The sequence below is a fragment of the Spodoptera frugiperda genome, chromosome 10 (genome assembly GCF_023101765.2).
Source record: "Spodoptera frugiperda isolate SF20-4 chromosome 10, AGI-APGP_CSIRO_Sfru_2.0, whole genome shotgun sequence".
Taxonomy (NCBI): domain Eukaryota; kingdom Metazoa; phylum Arthropoda; class Insecta; order Lepidoptera; family Noctuidae; genus Spodoptera; species Spodoptera frugiperda.
In genome coordinates this window covers 10873808-10896909 of record NC_064221.1, presented here as the reverse complement: position 1 = coordinate 10896909, position 23102 = coordinate 10873808, and the positions used below count along the sequence as shown (strand labels likewise).

The 23102-nt window shown below is 36.1% G+C and overlaps 1 protein-coding gene across 2 annotated transcripts in view; it reads left to right on the top strand.

Moving 5' to 3' along the window:
• Positions 1-23102, top strand: part of LOC118277080 (dipeptidyl aminopeptidase-like protein 6) — a 262572-nt gene that overhangs the window by 228900 nt on the left and 10570 nt on the right. For both annotated transcript variants that reach the window (XM_050696145.1, XM_050696144.1), the window contains exon 4: positions 13928-14022. In XM_050696145.1, the coding sequence (XP_050552102.1) occupies positions 13928-14022 (95 nt within the window). The remainder of the gene's footprint in view (positions 1-13927; positions 14023-23102) is intronic.

The window sequence follows — 23102 nt, the reverse complement described above, 5'->3', positions numbered from 1 at the left end:
AATGTTTGAAACTTTTATACCTAATAGCGTGAATTTTAGTGGTCTAGTTATTGTAGCAGTTTGTGTTGAGCGATTTATTATTTTACACGTTGTTGTTGTTGTTACCTCAATTCACACTGAGCTACACTAGTTTCAAGTCAGAGGCGCAGCGTCCGCGCACGATGCTCATAAGGACGAGTCCCTCTGTCGAGTACATATCGAGTATCTCTGTTGATAATAATTAATTCTAAGTGATATTTCAACAATTGCAAATACCTACGTCTACTCAAATAAAAAAGACGCAAAGTTATGAAAAATAATTTAAAATTGATACGAACCACAATTAAAAACTAAAATTCAATCTTACTGAATGAAATGCACTTACAAATCTAGTTTTATTTGCCTTTGTGAACATTAACTGAACAAATATCAGCGGCGGCCATATTCTCATACTTAGTGTTCAGCTGTTCAGTGTTCAGTCATTGAATCAGCTCAATAGTTGGAATGCCAGCTCGGCGTAATCATTTTAATGACTTTCATTGGGAGACCGAAGTTATACGGGCCAGTATACTGACGAAGACGTTACTTTTGCTTGATTGCATCTTAGTGGAGTTATGCATGTAAAATTATGCGTGAATTTATGTAGTATCTAGGTAATTTTGTAACAACCGAAGTATACGGCTTGCCGCATATACGACCCGGAGCTGCAGACTTCCTAGCGGATTACCAAGACTCCGGCTCGAAAAACAGGAGTAGGAACAGGGTGGTTTTTAGTCAGTATGAGTCTGACACTACCTCTCGCCTCGCCCAAGGCGGGAGAAGGCACTGAATGATTAACCAAGCTCAAAAAAATGCCGCATATACGGCATCGAATAGATACCATATCGTTTTGTATCCACGTTACATTTCTCTACTTTTTAAATCACACATCAACAGCCTACAAGTGGCCACTGCTGATCAAAGGCCTCTTCTCACACGGAGAAGGTTTGAGCATTAATCACTACGCTTGCTCAATGCGGGTTACTTTTTAAAATCATTTTTATCAAACAATCAATACAGTACCTGAGAAAACGATTAAAACTAAAAGTGTAGCGAGTAGTAAAAGTTGAAAGCTTTGAATTTAGTAAAAGATTAACGCTGCACTTTATCTCCGGCACAACAAGTTGCCGAGCTGCACTTGTTTCGAGAGCCCGCCATTAAAACTCGCAAGTCTCGTGTTTCGTCAACAGTTCACAAGTTACTCCTTACCTTCGCGGGAGTAATGAACACTGCTAACAGGGAATTTCTTTTTAAATGACTTTTTTGTAAAGTGATTGAAATTGTAAACCAAATGAAGTAAATATCAAAATTTCTTAACCAGTTCAATTGTAAGCACAAATTATGAAAGTCTATTTACATAGTGATATTGTTGTATGGATTTTTTTAATTGGGGAAAAAACATCCAATAACTTCTCCCGACTTTAGCGAGGCGAGAGAGGTGTGTCAGACTAAAACCACCCCGTTCTTACTCCTGCTTTACGAGCTGGTAAACCTGCTAGGCAGTCCGCAGCTCCAAATACTATTGTAAAGAATAATAATCATATTCTTTATAGTTTAAAAAATATACAAAATGTGGATTATATCGTCTTTTAAAATAGCTTAATGTAAGATCGCTAAACAGAAACAGTACAAACCCTCATCTAAACTATCCCAACAAACAAGGTGTCCGCTCCAATTGTACGCCCGTATGTTTCCCACAAAGCGTGCTCAATGAAGGAGTATTTGCATCGGCACATGCCGGTAATTGAAGGCTTTACATCAACACTAGTTGTGCATTGATGACGTCATCGTACACTGATGACGTATGAATTGATTCAACGGATACTACACTCCTACGTATAATGGCTTGCTACAATGAACGCTTGCCATGTAGATGAGGTTGCCGGAGGGGAATCCTCCCCCATGTCGATCACCAACTTCGAATCTCCAATCTCCAATTACCAATCTCAAATCTCCAATACCCAATCTCAAATCCCCAATCCCCAATCTCAAATCCCCAATCCTCACTCCCTAATCCCAATTCTCCAAATTCTAAAATTCCCATTTCCTAAAAGGTCAGTCTACGCACTTGTAACTTCTCTGGTGTCTATGGGCGGCGGCGATTGCTTACCTTGTAGTGATCAGAATGCTTGTTTGCCGTCCTAATATTAAAAAATAGTAACGCCACGCCTTTTATCCTCAAAAGGGTAGACAGAGGTGCATATTACGGCACGTAATACCGCTATACAATGTACACCCACTTTTCACCATTTGTTTTTTAAGTTCCATGTAACAGGGGGTGAGTTTAAATTAAAAAAAATATTGTTTACAAAGGGCATCTCTGGGTAAAGGGAAATAAGTACCAGGACTTCATTACGTTGTGGAAAGTCCCTCCGTCAACAAAGCAACAAAAAATCAAGCCTTTGAAGTGAAGCTTAATATTTGCACATTCATTTTTTTTAATGAAGTTATTATTATTGGTCTCGTACAAAGAAAGGCCTAGTTATACAATTATACACTGAATATAATTATACTTATTGTGCTATTACTTAAAAATCGTGTGTGATATCTTAACCCAATTTTTACCGGTTACTGCATAAAGTATTTTATTTTCTTTGTTAGTTTTTAACTGTCTTGTATGTTTGTACACAATTATCTCGCGTTTGGTCTGAACCAATTTTGACACGGTTTTCAGCATAGTATTTTTCAGACTTAGAAGAAGGTTTAAGGTATAATATCCAACTTAAAAAATAGAGGTTCGTATTTTAACTTTTGAAGGTGGTTCTTTTTTATTATTAAACAGTTTAGATGCAAATATTATGTAATAAATAAAAGCTGTTTACGTAAAATTAGGTAGCATTTTCCTACCCAACATTTTTAATATTTTTGACGTAAAATAAATTATTTGAATATCTAATCAGACTAATATAACAAACGTGAAAGTTTCTTTATTTAGTTACTTATCCGTTAATCGTGACGAAACTATTGAACGGACTTTGATAAAATTTGGTGTACTAACAGGGTATAAGCTGACTTGAATGATAGGATACTTTTCATCGCACATGAACGCGAGTGAAGCCGCTGTGACAGTGAGAGAATACGAGATAAGCCACAATATCAACAAAAACGTAACAAAAACAGCTTAAAACTTAAAAAATCCTGTAAAAATTTCAAACATAAATCAGTCTCGTAAGTAAGTGTCTACAAAGGGAAGTTTTCCCATTTCTTTTGTGAGTGGCACATAATTAGTGGCCGTGATTACCCCACCGGTGGACAAACAGCTGTGGGACTCTTTTAAAACTCTTTTAACCGTGGAATCAAAGGTTTAGGGGGACATTCCTTTTGTTGGGAATGAATTGTCAGTAGTCACAGGGGGAGGGGGGAGTTGGGAAGTAAGAACGCTGTAAAATAAAGGATCGTATGAATTTTATTGATGAATTTTTAATTTTCTACAGAGCTATAGTATTTGTTTTCATCAGTACATATTATTTTTACTTTTTGAATAGAGTTGCTCCACACTAGGATTTTCTCTTGTGTCGTAGGCGCGTTTATTAATATTTACCAGCACTAGGTACAATAGTACTGGAACAACAATATGAAGATCACAAAAGGAATTTATTCGTACGAGAAGCGAGCCCACGCCGCTTTATAGCCTACCAAAAGAAAAATCAATATCAATTGTAAAATATAGATACTAAAAAACCTGTTCGTAGTACTGATTTGCTTTGAAAACACAATATTATTTTCTTTCCCAAACCAAAAAATACAATTTTATTTCCATAATGCAAAACCTTTGTTGGCAGCCATCATTAAAAGTTGTCTGGACGTATCACAACAACCTTTTATTATTAGTTAACAATGGATTAAAATAAAACTCCTCTCAAATCCCCATCTCCATTTGTAAAGCCTCATAAAGTATTCCGTTTCTGATGCATCGGACAAATTGACTTCCGGTGTGAGCGAGCCACTTCCGGCGCGGCCGGATGCGCTGCCATATTGTGCTTCAAACAAAATGGCGGGTCATTAGTAAATGGAGGTGTGGATTAGTCCAGGATGTTGAACTCTAAGCTACTTCTTACCTCGTCGCGTGTCTTTTAACATTTATTTTAATTAGAGAAAGTGCATTTTGTTCTACAATAAATTAAATACCTACCTATTTTATGTCCATTTACTCGTAGATTATTGCCTAATATTTTCCAATACATGACGGACTAAATAGTTTAATTTTGATAATGTTTAATTTTCATACCGCCTCATCATCCCTATCCCTATTGTGGATGCAAGCAGTTTATAATTGAGAATGGTAAATAGCACTATACTATAATTATCATTCAATATCATAGTAACAACACTGTCATACAAAAGTAGTACCTTACAGATACATATTTATCTCTATTGGGAAATAGCAAACAATTTTAAAACAAGAATCTAGTTTGTAGAACAACTCACATTAATTCCACGCATAGAACACTGCGAATATAAACCGCATTACTCTCATAAACCACTTTTGTAATGACTACCTTATTCCGGATAAAATTTAAAAATCCCCAACCGGGTTAGAGTGTCCTTAGCCGGATTTTACTCCGGATATACCCGGCACCGCCCACCCGGTAAATTATGAGGCGGATATAGAGGATAGGGTTGATTTAGACTGATAGCAAGCTGTAGCTCCACATAATATCATACTTGGGTTAACGGGAAGGTGTGGCAATGATATATTGCCACTTTTAATAACTAGTTGTTCGTCCGATACTTTATTCTTATGGATTTTCTTTAAAAACGAGGTTGTAAATAGATAATAACAAAAAATGTTGTGAACTGCAATCATGCTTCAATAAAGAAATTAATATTTAGCATTTTACAAAAATGCTTCCTGTTCCATACAAAATCTGTGTTTAACTATAGCAAAACTCATACAAAAGAGCTCAACAATTTACGAACTAAAACGTAACTATCATACAACCATATTGACTTGCACAGTTAGATGAAAAGGAAGCAAAATACATTTGGTATATTTTTGTAAAAATACAACAAAAGCATACAAAAACGTAATTAACAATTTTTAAACTAAAATCAAACATACATACATACATAACCTCATGCCTGTCTCCCATTGGGGTAGGCAGAGATAATGGAACGCCAATTGCTACGAATCTTACATACCTCTTTCGCTTTATCAGTCTTTTTATGCATGTTCGTCGGTTAGGGGTGCTTTTAATTTGGCCCTTCTAATACTCAAATTAAACACGTTACTATATTTCTATTCTGCAAAAAATTTAGTAAATCGCCATCAAAAATTTCAAAGCTACATGTAACCACTCCTTTACCCGGTTCGTACACCCGGCTGTGTGACTACACCCGGGTAGCTAACCGTGTAGCGTGGTGTTAAATATTCTGTTTCTGATAGGCGCCGTTTGAACCAGTTTGTGAGGCAGTTATATTTAATTGGTTTGATAATTGCTAGTTATCGGAATCAGGAACGTGATTCTGTAAGCAAATTAATGGTGTCATGTCTGTTGTTGTTGTGGAGGTGGTGTTAGTTAGTACTGAGATACAAGATATTCTGGGTGATATATATTATCGAGACACTTAAATCCCTAAGTCTCAAGAGCATTTGTGTCTCCTCTGGTGCTGAGGTCCATAGCTGTTCGTCTGCTCGTTTATCGAAAGAAAAATCAGAGATTTAAAATCTCGACATAGTATTTTATTTTTACCTGACATGCCTAACTACAGAAGAGGTTTTCCCAATTTATGGAAAAAAAATCTAGACCTAGTCAAAAGACCTAAAATTCACACACACACACATAATGTTATGTAGTTTAATAGTCAAAGGAGTAAGCAGAGCAATTCATAGGTAAATAATAACACCCAGACTACTGTTGTATATCAAAACCTAACAAAAATACTGCATAATATCCGCCGCGGAAATGAAACATGATGAACAAAAATAGTGACATATTTATTTCCTAAATTTTCGTCGTACTAGTGATAATAATAGCTTGCAAACTAAAAATACTTTCTCTTTCATTTATTTCCGATGAAATTCCATTCCCCAGTTGTTGGAAATCTGTTAAAAATAATTCACTTTCCCACGAAATTTGTTTTCAGGAGGAATTCTAATTTAATTTCCAGTTGTACGGTGTAACAGTTCCAATATTTTTTTAGCAAATGTTTTTTTTTTTATTTTGTTTAGAATAAAACTTTTATTACTTTTTGTTGCTCACGTATTGGTTATGTGGTATTTAGTTCAATTTCTATTAGAAATATATCCTGAAAAATGTTATGTTTATTTTCAAAAAGGTTATTAAAACCTCATACGTGTTATCCATACAAATACTCAATGAACAGAGTTTGCTACGTCGTAGCGTCGTAGCTTGCGTCATCGTAGCAGTGCTACGCCGTAGCACAGACTACGCGGTAGACCTCTTTTTAAATTAAACGCATTATTTTATTACAAGCAAATGCCTTGTAAGATTATACTTTGTTACTAAATATTCTACAAATTACTAGTTTATTGGTTTAAATATACAAATTAGTATATTTTACCTCATTTAATTCTACTTTCTTTCACAGTTCAATATCACTTGCTTTTTATACAAAGGCTTAATCGTTATCCGTGTCGACCTACTTCGTACGTTGTCACTTGCAGAGCGTGGGAGCAGACAGCTGGTCCTATATACAGGCTGATCTGTGCCTAATTAATGAGCAATTTCAAGATTAATTGTTTATTTATGCTCGACGCACGTTCAATTTACTTAGATTTTTGTAAACGCACCCATGAGACAGCAGAAAATCCTAGTGTAAGGCAACGTTATTAAAAAAGAAAAAATGTACCTAATATAGAATCTGTTCAGCCAGCCTTACTTACTTTTAACGATAAAATCATTACAAAATATATTCCAAAAATAACTCCGGGTCTTACTATATTCAAATTCAATAAAGCATACAAAATAGGAGCGGATAGCTTTTAAAACCGGAGTGGTAACAAAGGGGCAAGATTTTGCCCGCGTAATGGGCACAGGGTCCGTAACAAATTAGCTGACTCGGTATGCCACTCACGTACTTAACGGTAGGCGCTAAAATATATTATGTGAAGAGGTATTATGAACAGTTTTGCCATGTTATTGTATAATGCTAAAGGTTATTATCGATCAGCAAGGTATACAATGCTTCGGAGCTGCGGACTATCTATCGGGTTTGCCGGAGCTCTGGCTCGAAAAGCAGGACTAGGAACGGGGTGGTTTTTAATCAGTAAAAGACCTCTACTAAGACACACTCTCTCTCTCGCCTCACCCAAGGTGGAAGATTTGATGATTGAGAAGATTGGGAATAGGGGTAATTCAGTCTCCAGTAACCTCACTCACACAACGAAACACAACACAACATTGTTTCATATCGGTTTTCTGTGAGGCCGTGGTATTCAATTCTCAAGAACTATTGGTAAACGCTCGATTTAAACTAAAGAAAACTTTCCGCCTTACTCAGAGTCATTTCAAATTAAATGCTAGTGCCTGCGCTAGCAATTGTTTACGGAACAAAATCATTGCTAAGGAAAAGTTTAAGTAATCATTAAATGACTCTGAGTGCGGCAGTTAGTCACTATTGTATCCTTTAAAATAAAATACGCGATTGTTTGCCAGCAACGTCGGGACGGGTCGGCGACAGCTCGGAGGCGTCTCGTACAATAGCGGCGAAGCTTTTAAAATGATTCCGTCCGCTAAACGTCACAAGTGTTGCCGACCGTATTACGTGACTGTATTGCAGGGCTGTCAGGCAGAACATGCCAAAAGTATATTTAATTTTGGAGTTTTCAGTGGTGATTTTCATATGAAAAATTAGTGAAAATATGCAACTAGCGTATTTTCTTCAAATAGTATTCATAAAATAAACTAAATAATATATTTAAGAGTAAATTTAGGCTTCAAGCAGCCGTCACAATTTTTTTGAGGGGAGAAAATCATCACATAATTTCTCTCACCTTGTGCGAAGCACGAGGGAATGTCAGACTCTTACTACTTAACTTTACTTACTACAAAACAAACGGGGTGGTCCCCGTTCCTACTACTGCTTTTTGAGCTGGAGACCGGTCATTACTCAAGAGGCAATCAATTGAAATCAATCAGGTAAAAATTTGTAATCCCCGAAAACTTTATACCTACGTTGTGTACTACCGTATGTATTGACATTTTCGAGTCAATTTACGCACATAATATTATGTACCCATAGTAATTGAATTTAGCCTATCCAAACAATAACGGAACCTCCCTGCCTATCCATCATGTCGTGTGACGTCATCCAGGTGCCTCTATGGCAGCTGACAGCAAACAAATAGATTAATATTGTTTTTGTACAATATTTTTCCTGTTTCAGACAATTGTGGCGTTTAAAAAGGATTTTAAGGTAATTGGGCGGTTAAAAAACTGTCCCAGACACAATATCTGACTAAGTGTACCTTTATTTTTATAATTTCAGTCTTTTTACAGATAGTTTTTTCGAAATGCATAAAAAACTCCAGTAATACTTTGGCTAACTGGTTCACCAGTTGCACTTCTTTTCTTATTAAAACAGCATAATTATAATGCAACGCCACTCCTTTTTTCCCGAAGAGGTAGACAGAGGTGCACATTACGGCATACCGCTACACAATATACACCCAATTTTCACCGTGTTAAATCCCATTTAAAAAAATATCGAAATAAAATAAACTTGTATCTCCAAGTGCCAGCCCTGTAGTGACGCGACAGCTGACAGATGGCCACGTCATAACACCACTGACATTCAGCGTATTCCATGAAGCCATTATGCTATTTGAAAAGCATATAGTAACATATAACATTCTTTATATGAACGCGTGACGTCATAGTTGATCATTGTGCGATAGCCAGCTGTGTGGGCTATTATTGTTCGATTAATGTACTGGTTTTATATGGAAAGGGTTATATTAATGACTAGCTGGTGCCCGCGAACTCCGTTTCGCCAAGTGAGTTCCATTTATGGGATTAGATTCAATATTCGCATCTTCTTGTAAAAATTTCCGAACTATTCGACACGTATTTAGGATGGTGGCTTTTTGCATTGTCATGTATGTATTTTTAGGTAACTGAATTTGTTGTAGATAATGATGCAGGTGTTTGGGTACTACCCCGGTGCTGGAGAGCACCAGAGGCACAATATATACCTTTTCCATCTTCCAAATTCTGATTATTTCTTCCTTTAAATCTGTATATTTATGTATTTTTTCGGTTATTGTCTTTTGTAGGTTATGTGTATTAGGGACTGCTATGTCAATAATGTATGTGTGTTTCTTCTGTTTATCTATCATAGTAATATCAGGTCGATTGTAATGAATTGTCTTGTCGGTTAAAATTGCTCTATCGTAGTATATCTTGTGACTCTGATTCTCCAGCACCGGTTTAGGACTATATTGATAATATGTCCATTTTACTATACCAAATGAGAATGTTAATACGGGAATTGCAAAAGTATTGATAGCTTTGAAAAGATGTTTTGAGTGAAGTTGTTTTTTACATAATACATTCAATCGATGTGCGAACTGTGCAGATAAATCCTTTTTTATTTTAATATGATCTATAATGTTAGAACACCTAAGTATTTATAAGATCGTAGCGCCCATTTCAAACGTAGCAGGAGGTTTTTGTTAAACAGACAATTAATTCCTTTTTGAATGCGAAGTTACTTTTAAAAATGACTATTATTTTCTTTACTACGACGGGTAGACGTATTAGGATCTCGATAATTAGGTTTAGTAATTTAATATCACAGATGGGACTTATGGCTTTCGTCCAGCGTCTCAGTGTTATCAGTGGTCGAAAAGTCAAAACTATTTATTCTCCCTGAAAAATAGACCGAGAAGGCACTGTGGTGATAGAATCGTCAAGCAAATATTGTTCTCCAATCAACATGGCATTAAAAAATTAAACAATTTTAACTAAGTCTAAGCCTGTCGGTATCAGTCCTGTAGTCTATGTGGAAGCTAGGTTTGCTCGTTATCTACTTGTAGATTATTTCAATTAATTCTTTAAACAGGTAAATTCAAGCACTTTTGTAACGTCAAATTGATCGATTTAGTCCGTCAGTCTGGAAACTCCGTTTTTCAGTGATTAGCATATTTTCAAAAATCCTCATTCCATCAAATGTAACCAAATGCCGAATATTGAATGAAGCTTCAAGAACGAGCAAGAAACTCCATTCAATCAGGTTCACAATACAATTCTTGGTTACATTGTTTTGTTGATTCAGTTTGTAAAGGGACATAGGATTATAGACCCTACGATTGACCCGGCATTACGTCAGACTAAGATACTGGTACTAAGTGTCCTACCAATAATTAAAGCGGTTTCAGTCTAGTGAGGCTATTTTCGGAAGTAAACACACTGATGTAGTGGTTGGTCAACTTGTGAATGTCAGGAAGATTGGTTTAGATTTTTTATGCTGCCTACATAATATAATGATGTCCACGTGCAATTTGAAACCAATGAGTTAGGTTCGATCTTAAGAATAAATGGTCACTTAGAATTACTTTATCGTATTTTACGTACTTAGAGCATTGATTCCAGTTACAGCACACATGTACGGTTGACGCAAACTCACATTTGCTAACGATATTTTAAATCTTTCTTTTTTTCTACGACAAAGAGACGTAATTGGATCTTGATAATTAGGTTTAGTTTTAAATCACAGATGGGACCCTTTGTCCATTGTCTTTGTATCAGTTGGTCAAAGTCAAAGTCAAAACTATTTATTACAAATAGACCGAGAAGGCACATAGAACATCAAGCAATATTACAATTAAAAAAATAAACAAAATGTCTGTCTGTCGGTCAGTCCTCTAGTGAAGCTTTTGCTCGTTCCTACTTGTAGATTCCTATGGAGAAGAACGACCAAGTAACTCCATAAGTAACACTCTTACAATCAGGTTTACAATCAATTGTTAGTTATTGTTTTGATTCAGTTTTATGGGACATAGGATTATAGACCTTACGATTGACCCGGCATTACATCAGACTAAGATACTGGTAAAGTGATACCAATAATTAAAGCCGTTTCAGTCTAGTGAGGCTATTTTCGAAGTAAACACACTGATGAAGAGGTTGGTCAACAATAAGATGTATTTTTATGCAACGTCACGCCTTTTAAAAAGGTGTATTGCATTACGGTGCGTAATGCCGCTATACAATGTGTCATACTTTTCTCTATTTGTGTTATAAGTCCCTTGTAATACGGGTTGGACCTATTGCTATATACTGGCCACAATCCAGACACCATGCTATTACTGAGAATTTTTGAAAAACCGAAAAAAAATCCATTAATAGGAAATCGATTTGTTTATGGCCTATATAAATGATAGTGGATCACCAATGAAAAGATTAGTCATAGAATACTTTATCATGCTTTGGTCTTAGGGCACTGAATCAGGTACCTAGTCTTACAACTCGGTATTTAAGTGATAATAGACAGCGATGTGTACAGATTACGCAGACACATATTATTTGCTGTATGTTAAGTTATATTATAATAGCAAACAACAACGATCTTACAACCATTCGATGGCAAGCAGCCTTCACAACCTATGTTCCATATAATACATATGTGCGTGATGGCAACTGAGTCTCCACTAATTAGTAGTTTCATACTTCTTACTACAAATCACTTACTGGGCTGTCACCCTCAATCAACCACATAATGCTAAAACAAATGAAAAGATTTAATCAAAAGCACACACCTAGTTGCCCACACTTGACACCCGTGTGTCAGGGTCTCAGTAAAAGCGGTCCGGTGTTACCTACCGGAGTGATTGATTGAGGTAACGGTGGGGTAACAAACTACTTTATATTACCCCTCCCCCCCCCCGCGCCCTGTTTCGGTGTAACCACTGAAATTAAACCTCTAATTTAACAAACGTGTCTGCCTGTAACGAAGGTAGTGGTGCCTGAAAGTTTTTTGTCCGTGTTTCTTTGTTTTGGAGAAATTGTAGTCTATTATATAAAAATAAGTCGGGTTTTCCTTCCTGACGCTATAACACCAGAACGCACGAACCGATTTCCACGGTTTTACATTCGTTGGAAAGGTCTCGGGCTCCGTGAGGTTTATAGCAAAAATTTCAGAGAAAGGCAGGAAAACAGGGAAAATCATTGGTGACGAAACGGAGTTCGCCGGGTTTGCTAGTTAGGTATAATTATGTACGACCGATTAATTAATTTGCTAAAGAATATAGTTGTTCTTCAATGTGAGAAATAGATGTATGTTTCTTTTGGATTATGCCGGTTTACTCTGTAAAAATGTAGTAGGTATATTCAATATTGAAATGCACAGTAATAACGTAAGATTAATAACCGACAGCGATTTATGTTTTAATTTAAATTTGAATTAACTAAAACTTTAATTATTATGGTTGCGCAAATGTTTGACGAGGAACTCGACTAGTTTCAAGTCTATAGGCTCATATTCACTAAACAGTTTGAAAAGAAATGAGCAGTACGCACCTGTGAATCCTCTGGTGTTGCGAATTTCCATAGGCGGTGTTGAACGCTTACCATCAGGTGATCGGTCTGCTCGTTGCCTTAGGATGCAAGGAGGAAGGAGGTGCCTTATTTCTTTTTTTATGGGATAGGTTCCGTAAATGAAGAAATCATAAACACTATCACAGAAAACCCCTTTCATCAACAAATCATTCTCACACACTAATAAATTTAATTCATCACCAATAAAACATATATCACACTGCCAGCATATATAAAACGCCATCGAACACATATAGAGAGGGACCAAACACCTCTTTTGTCGAATAAGCAGCGTATTTTTATTCACAGGCCAAGTTATACTGGATATATTCAATAATCTTATAATACCCACTTTAAGCTGAGCCCTTACCCGTCCACTTTGCCAGTAAGCCCTTGAATTTCAGTAATAAAACCCTTTTTTGTTTCTACTCTGCTGTGCAAATCGCTTTTTGTAAGGTACTCCATGTTTCTGATATGAAATATGTAGTTACACATGTACCTACGGCTTGAAGGGCACCCTTATTACTATGTATGTAAAGTTGTGTTTAGGAATGTGTTCGGAGAATCTATGTTGAATATTTAACTAGTCTAGACGTTGCCAATAGAAAAAAAAAAACTAAGAACTAGAATGTAAGCGTTGTTGCTGTAGTATTGCATTGGAATATATTATCTCTATATAATATATAAAAATCAATTGCTGTTCGTTAGACTCGCTAAAACTCGAAAACGGCTGGACCGATTTGGCTAATTTTGGTTTTGAATTGTTTTGGCTAATTTGGCAAATTTTGATCTTATTGGAAGTCCAGGGGAGGACTAATAGGTGAGAAAAAGATGTTTGGGAGGGTACGAAGTTAGGCAGTTGTCCCACCGGCAACGATGAACGAGTAACGAGTAGAGCTAGAACTAGAAACGAGTGAAAACGAGTGAAAACAAAAACAAACAAGTGAAGCGAGCACTCGCCGGCAGTGTGAACAGTCAGCGATCAACTATTTGTATATGCATCTCTTTTGTTTACACGGAAAGTATATCTATTGTACGTTTCTTGAGCGAGAAAATAGCCGATAGTTAGTCGTTCACTCGCCGTTGGTGGGACAACTGCCTTAACCGGGCCAGCTAGTGTACTATATGTTTTCAAGCCCCCCCTTGCATCTTTTTTTAAAATGTGATCTCCACGCGTGGATTTTCTAGGAAGCTGTACATGTATGTACACTGATGAGACTGTTGATGATCGCACTTAATATTCTAAATGTGAAAGTTTGTTTGTTTCTTTGGTAGTTTGTCCGTCAATCACGATAAAACTAGTGAACGGATTTTGATGAAATTTGGTATACAGACATAGTATAAGTTGACTTGGGCGAAGCCGCTAGCAGAAGCTAGTTACTCATAAATTTTAATTTGTCTTGTTTCAGACGAGGAGCTGGTGTTCAGAGATCGATGGGGAGGCCTCACGCTGTTCAACGTGAAGAACTTCACCACGAGGCTGCTCATGAACAACTCCACATTCGTAAGTATTATATATAGTATAATTAAAAACGCTCGGAAATATGTCTAGTGTCATAAGTAACCTGAATTCAATGGTGTGGGGGCTGGGCAACGGGTCGCAGGTTGGATTCCCGCAGGGAGCTACTCTTTGGGTGAACCACACATTATTGTTCAGGGTCTGGTGTGTATGACACAGGAGAAAATCCTAATGCGGGGCAACGTTTTATTAAATACAATACAAAATGCAAGAAAAAATATCTAGCAAAGTCATTGCACTTATGTACTAGAAAACCTAATCTCTCTTATGTTATTATAGCTTTAAACATTTTACAACAACTTTTATGACACATAACATTCAACATCATCCAGCCTCTATAACATTCACATCATAATCTACTACAGCGCCAAACAACACAGTTTTAAAACTATTATATCCTTAGACTTCGCTTATCTTTATCTTTTTTTAACCGCTTTTTCCGTCAGCGTCGTAAAAGGCTATTAAAAGATAGGCGATCGGCCATCGCAATTAAATTACGTTGCGATATTGTTTAGCCTCGTATCATATTGTTACCTACCCCATGTCTTGGGTAAAGGGTAAATTGAAGGGTAAACGAAGTTATGATATAAGAAAATGGTTTAACTAAGGGATAGATAGGGGATGGGTGCTGGGTTCTTGGCCCTGATTGTGTTTCTATGTAGAGATATGTACAGATGTACACATAGGTATATTTTTTAAAAGAAAGGTTTTGTGATAATTTAGGAAACATACATGTTTCTTCATCTTATTAGTTAGTTATTCAAATTCAAATCCTTTATTGCATTTCACAATGTTTGGCTTACATGGTAACCCAAACTGGTGTACAGATCATTATGAACCCTGACGGACAAAACAAGGGAATATGTAATTTATATACAAAACAAAAAGTCAAATTAGTAAAAAAAAATGTCAAATGATTATTAGGTTTACTCTGAAGAGCTAGTCAAACTATTTAAATACAGCTTTACAAAGTTCTAAATATAGACCTACATTTGACAACGTAACTAACGTCTACATATATTCACCACAACAAACGCTATCTGGAATACCTCCCACTACACGATACATTCCGTTCGTATAGAAACATTTCACGTCGCGACCTTATCACTAGATGCGATCCACTGATAACGGCTCGCATTCTCTTACTTCCTCGAACGGTTCAAGGATAGGAGGGTAACACAACTGTGCTGGGGGTAAAGTTAGATTGGAAGTTGTATAGAGTATCTGTAATTGAATTAACTGAAAATCTGAAATAATGTGTAATGTTACTTCTGTTATGCATAATAATATCATATTACGATTATAAGCTGACTACTTACTATTTTTATGTTATTATCACGTAATTGTTTGACGAGGAATTCGATTATATTCAAGCCGTGCTGAGGCTCTATTTCATGTGCCGATAGGGGATATTGATAAGATGTAAATTACTTAACTGTTATATTTCTACATTCCTTATAACATGTGCAATGTACCATTCATTTCTTTTTCTTGTCGATAGACCTATCTTGGTTAAGTTTGTGATATGTTGTGTTGTCGTGATTTGTATCTCTACTGTGGTATTATATTTTTGTATATTTTATTAAAAAATTACGTCATTTAACTCAATTGTTCAATATTAAAATGGCATGATGTGATGCCCTTTAATGGAAGGATCACGAGGCTTTCGTCATACATAGGCTATATTCTAGCATGTATTTGTAAATTTTGTTGGGAGTTCAATAAATAAAATAAAAATCTCTTCGCAGTTTAGATTACAAGAAAAAAATAATGAAATAAAAATCATACAATAAACATAGCATTTAAATGAATATAATTCAAAAACTCGAATAGTGCAACACACCTACATCCCTTAAAACATACTCTAACAAAACACCACTTAAATCTCCCTTGCCCCGTGTACCTGGCTAACGTGATTACCTTGGAGTCAGCTCACCTCGTGTGTATAAATAGCGTGCAGATAAGGAACACATACGATGCTAGGGCAGATAGCTGGTACTAACCCTACCTACTCTTTGGCGAAGGAAATGAGAGTGCAGCGATATGTGGCATGCGTGACGGTGTGGGGATCATATCTAAGTATAATTATGTGTTTTGAGATGCATATTATGTTGTGTTATTTATATGTATAACATAAATGTTATAAGTATACAACTAGCTGGCTTAGCAGTTACTGGGCTGATGCCGACCCGGAGCTGTGTGTGTAGCGGGTTACCGTGGTTCTGGCTCGAAAAGCAGGAATAGGAACGGAGTGTTTTTTAGTCGCACAAGGCTGGAGAATTTATTGGATGTCTTGCCCCACTAAAAAAAAACAACAGTCTCTGGTCGTAATTCTGTATAGATTTTTCTTTTTCTCTAAGCACTTTTCCTTTCACAAAATTTTTTATGGGCTATAGGACCACACATTTCACAGAGATTGGCTATCAGTTTTCTCTGATAAACATTTTAAAACTTTGTGTAGTGTACAGTCACGAGCAATAATATATATACATTGTCACATTTTCTAAAATATCTCAAATTCCACCATTCAAAAAGTATGTGTTCTATATTTTTTTCTAAATTATCTACATGTAATACTGTATCAAAACTGGGTATACATTGGTTTCATAGTAATATAAACGATACAAAATCATTAAAAAGTTTACACTTAAAATGTAATTTTGAATTATCCATGACAATTTCTATAACATATACACATGAAATGCCAGTTGTATACATATTATAGGAATTGTTATGGATACATTAAAATGATATTGAAAGTGTATACCTACTTTTTTCTGTAATAATTACAGTTTTATAAATAAATAAGGGTTGGTTACTACAATAAAACAAAGGTATACAAAATCAGTCTTGTAATTCGTTACCAAACGGAATGATTATTATTAATTATTTATGTTTGTGTTTTGTGTTTATATATTTTTTTTATAAATATTTTATATAGTATATATTTTTATATAAAGTTTATTATATATTTTATAAAAAGTTTATATATTATTTATATATATTATTATTTATATATTATTTTATAAAAAGTTTATATATAATATATTATATATATATATATAATAATAATATATAATATATATAAATATATATATATATATAATTTTGTGTTTGTCATATGTAGAAATACGATAAGGCACGTTGTTACTGTTCATTTTAAATTTATATAATACAATTAATATATCTAGCTGTACAGCCTCTTTCACACGGGGGCAGAACAGTGAGGCAGAACAGTGGACAGCACAGTACTGCTACTGTGTGAACGCGCAGAACTGTACAGAACGTATGATTTACAATGTTGCCGTAAGAATCTAATAGCACAATAGTTTTAGGACGGTACACGGAAATAAAAATAAATCGACGGGCGAGTCGAAGTCACTGGCAAACTGGTTTACTGTAAACATGTTATTGAAATTTCCTTGGGTTCATTATTTTGTAACTAAAACTTAATATTTTTTTTAGAAATCTGTTGTTAACGTAAATTTGATAAAAATGTGTAGTTAATTTTGATACAATTTAACGTTTACATATTTTTTGGACACAGTTAGCATACTTATTTTTGCGATTTTATGTCACTACATGAATTTAAATTTTAGGGGCGTTTCCATGTTATTGCTCGTGACTGTACACCCACTATGTAATAAAGTTGATAATGATAACCTCGCAACAACTGAGGAAAAAAATGTGTGATATTCCAGACTATAATCTACCTCTGTTCCAAATTTCATCCCAATCCCTTCAGCCGTTTTGACGTGATTGAGTAACTAACATACACACAAACTTTTGCAAGTACTCGTAAGATAAGTTATTGTGTGTTTGAGTAGTTTTATTTATGTATTGTAATATAAATAAAACTACTCGATCACACACCCAAACCAATAGCTTTACTCACAAAGACATATCACACAAAGTAAGCCTAAAATATGTATTTTTCTTGTATGTACAAAACAAACATGGATCCGTGTATTTGACAAAAGTATTGGATAAGCGATAATACCTCCATCCTCCATACTTTATACTGTTTGTGAAACTGCTGCTGGGAACAAAACGTAATCTCTAAGCGATCGCACTCGGTCTTACGTGGATACGGTAAACGTCTGTTTGTTTGTCTGTCTGTTTGTCTGCTGAGCTGTTTCCTTCTTACGAATATCCTTATCGCTGCCGTGTGTTACGTGACTTATTTTAGGCACCGGTTTTTCGACTAAGCCTTAGGTAAAATCGGCTTATTTTAGCATTCTCTGGGTAAATGTAGTAAGAATATCTTTACAGGGATTTATCGTATACAAAAATCTTGCGAAATATGTGTGTAGTTGCTGTTTGTGTTTTTTGGAAAATATTTTTTTTAGATATTTTTAGTATTTCAAAAGCACTATCATTAGAACTTAAAACGGAATATTTCGGAAACTCGCAAAAACAAATAAACATGTTAAATGTCCCGTTTTAAGTTCTAATGATAGTGCTAATGACCATGTCAGTTTAAAAACTTATATTTCAAAAGCTATTTTTGAAATAATAAATCATGAAGCAAGCAAGAAGTAAATTAAGTAGTAAGACTATAGTCTTACTAGAATACTACTTAGTAGCTACACAAGCTATTACATTGACATAATTGGTACACTCGATGTGTTAAGTACCGTATATAAAAACAGTAACACACTTGTAACACAACAACAGCCTGTAAGTGGCCACTACTGACCAAAGGCCTCTTCTCACACGGTGAAGGTTTGACCATTAATCACTGCGCTTGTTCCATGCGGGTTGGCGATTTTCAAACTTATAATTAGAAATTGTAAGTCCAGTTTTCATCACGATGTTTTCCTTCACCGGTTGTCAGTGGTGGCTAAATAATCTTGGAAAGTACAGATAACGTAAGCAAAAATACAGACGAAAAAATTAAGATTTGTAGCAACAAGAGTCAAAAGACTGGCACAGGATGTACTTATTTGTGGATAACACATAAGTTACTGTAACTTAAAAACTGCAGGACTCAGATTTTTTTATGTTTCTGATAACAGTTGGATCTTTGCTAATCATTTGGTGCCATTTGGACTTCAACTTACGGGACACCTTGTATAACTCGGAAAAAGTCACATTGCATTAGTACTTGCCGTTGGTAAACCCGCACCCCAGTAATAAATTACCCTACCCGGGAATCGAACCCGAGACCCCTTGTCCTGCAGTCGCACTTGCGACCACTCAACCAACGAGGCAGTCACCTAACGAAATATAATTCAGCGGTTAAAAAATCAAATCTCCTAAACCGATTTCACAATTGAAAGGCAGTTAGGTAAACCATTAATTTCCCTAGAGAGCTAAAGAGATACAGTAACCAATTTGCCCTTTTTAATTACCAATGTTCAATGCAATAAATCATTTTACAAGCTCGCCTCATCATAATATGTACCCCATATATGGAACCCCCCCCCTCCTCGTACCAAATCGAAAACCAATTACAAAGTAATCTGTTTTTCCTAATTTCCATTTTGCAATTCATAACTTTTTGTCGTGACTGACTGCCATTTTGTTTGTGTGATTGTAAGCGTGACTGCCGACCAAGGAATTTTTGGTTCGATTCTCAGTTCAAGCAAAGGAAAAAAAGAAAAGAAAAGCCTTTATTCCACACGCTAAATAAACAAGTGACATGTATAGTTTATTATAAGTAGTTTGGTATAGTTTACATAAAGCATTATTGATGTTTTTGGAAATTCCCAGTAAGTAGTATATCTAGCCTCCATGCCACTACTGAGAAATTTTTGAAAAACCGAAAAAAGTTGTAGCACTTTGCCCGACCCGGGAATCATGTTACATTGTACTGTAAATCTTACATTGTAGGTGCCTTTTTTTGAGAGGGGAAAATCATCCACTGACTTCTCCCGCCCTGGGCGAGGCGAGAGGGAGTATTAGGCTCTTACTAACCTAAAACCACCCCGTTCCTACTCCTGCTTTTCGAGCTGGAGCCACGGTAAACCCGCTAGGTAGTCCGCAGCTCCGGATCAGGATTGTAGGTGCCTACATGTACCGCGGCCCTCTACCAACTACTTCTAGAATGAAAGTCATAATGTTCTATATACTTTTTCTCACCAGTATTTCAGCTAGAATATTGTTTGTACATTACGCCAACCGAGTGACGTCACGATGATTGATGAACACTTAAAACATTTGGAGCGTGCATAAATTACCGCCGATGTGTGCCAGAATTTCATTGTTTAAACTAGAAATAAAGTTATACTAGGCCGTAATTAATTTTCAACTTTATTCTATTATGTTCATATAGTTGAAAATCGTGTAAAGGAATTTTGTAGGAAGGGTAGGTTGATGTGCGTGTGTCTGAATGTATGTTGATTCAATCAGATATTAATTAAAGAGATGTTTCATTAGAACTGTGTGATTTTATGATGAAGCTGTTTCGTGTTCAAGAAATAATAAGAATTGATTAAGTCATCATATTGTTCATTAAAAGTCAAGAGCTATTCCTACTGCAAAGCTTTTTAAGTGTGGGAGAGTCATGTTTCGGCACGAATGGACAGGCTTAACTGGAGTGATACAACGGCCTCACAGAAAACCGACGTGAAACAACGCTTGCGTTGTGTGAGTGAGATTACCGAAGGCCCAATTACCTTCCTTCCCAATCCCGGATTCCCCAACAACCCTTAAATTCCTAACCCCCAAAAGGCCGGCAACGCACTTGTAACGCTTCTGACGTTTCGGGTGTCCATGGACGGCGATGGCGGTGATTGTTTACCATCAGGTGATCCGTCTGCTCGTGTAATATCCGTAGGCTTGGGTTATTCCATAAAAAAAACATGCAAACAAACAAACTTTTACATTTATAATATTAGAAGGATATAGTAGTATCATAGTATGATTGTATCCTATATTTACAGTCTTATACGTCTATTAAGTTCAGTACATAAAATGATATTTGGCACATGTCTAGATAAAGAAACTCGATTTTTCCTGTAGGCACTATCTCCGCTATAACAGGAGCTCAAATCTCCGCGCGAAATAAAACACTTCATTCCTGTATATCAGTATATTTCAACCGAATAAGTGGCGTACGGAAACTGTATTGTATTGTGTTGTATTCTATGGCTCACTTTTATTGTATTGTATTGGTTGGATTTGTATGTATGTGTTGTATTGGTTCGGTGTGTGCGTGCGAAACGGCTTAAGTACTTTCTGTTGTGAGATGGAAGCGCTTTCAAGATTTATTTTGCGCTGTGAGTTGTGTGCCCAATATATTTATTGATTTGCTTTTTGGATGGCGAAGGTTTAGTTACAAAGTCGACTGGTTAAACAATTCCGACCGTTTTAGATGCCATATTTCTGGTTGGGGAAAATTTTGCTGTAATTTTAGGTTACAAAGCCGTAAAAAATTAGCTAAAATGTTTAATCCGGATTTACGGTGTTCGAAATGAGCACAAAATCTGGTAGGTACCAGAGAAATAGCTTTGACAGCAAATATATCCTTTTTCCGTTGATAAGTGTGCGTTTGGTCACCAACCCGCTTACTGTCAAAACGGCAAAGCGAAGATGTGGCTGAAGATGGAGCACACAGACTTAGAAAGTACCTATTCACTTTGACCCTGAAAAGACCCTTAATCTGTTTTCAGTAAATGACAATGTTTTTGAGATTTATTGATCAAAAATTTGCATTAACATAGATTTTCGGAAAATCTATTCAAACTTAATTTTATTCCATTCTGAATTACAGATTATAAAACTTTACTTGTATTTATTAGATACAAATCCGTAATCACATTAACAACAGCTATAAACATTTAGATTTTACAATTTCATCGCAAAATATTACAGAGCTTTTACGAAATGAAATATTCTTTTCATTGAAAACACTTTAGTGTTCGTTGCGTGGAATATTGAAATATTTTCTCTCGTATTTAGACTTTATTGGCTTTTTGACTACTTTATTAGACGATACCCTTTGTGAATCGGTAAATATTTTATATTCTAGGACGGGCAGAATTGATTTAGATGCTGGGAAATAGGTATCTATCGTACAAAACATACATATTTCTGTCCGTCGTGCCGCAAAAGTGTAGGATATGAAATGAAGAACTTACCTACAATAATATTTACATTCCATTTCCACCCGTCATGTTCTTCAATTTTAATGAAGAGCCTATAGAACAACATTGTTAAATTATCCTTAAGTACGTATCGTTATAAGGTTTTTTAAATACTCCAACAAGCTAAAAAATACCGGATAATTATACCCTAATTTTCATGGAGATCTTGCAGGAGTATCAGGCAAATTTGCAGAAAACCAGAATATTGCTCAAGTACCGTTTTTGTAGAGAAAACCTTCCAATGACGCCTAGGTTTTGGTGATAAAAGACTAGGTAGTGTGGGATCTTTACCTCGCTAATGCCACTTCGGTGACCACACTCAACAGCTGTAAGGGCCACCGGGCCTCTAATAGACCTGCTCCGGAGCTCTCACAGTGCAACGCCTGTTACGGCACGTCTATTGCGAGACATTGCCTTCCTTAAGCCTCACTGTGCACGGCGGCACGTGACCACTATACCACCACCTTCCCTGAGGCCATTGGCCACTCTATGTACCCATGGCCCCAACGGTCCGCCTGAAATTGATGATTCGGTTGATAAAGATTTCGGCGTGTTAAACGTCAAGGTGGTTGCCTACTCATGTTCCTACAAGTCCATAAGTACCTACCTACTCACGTCGAAGCATAATAACTTCATACAACACTCCATGCACACGACTCAACCAAATTCTATTGTTGCCCTAAGAAAAATAACCTCAACTCGCTACCTACTTATATTACCAAGTTCACACTCGCCAACAGTAACAGTGTGGCTAAGTTTCTCAGCTTTTCGCTACCGGCACCTGTTTCGTTGCGTTTTTAATATCCGTTCATTGCATTATGTATTCCGTGCGGAACCGCGGCACATGTCTAGTCGCCCGGCTGATATTTTGGCGGCAAACTGTCGGCTTTATTAAATATGGCCGCCGGAGTACGTGTTCTTGTGTAGATAGCTCTATTCTCTATGATGCCAGTAATGTGTTTAAGTTTTTTTGTT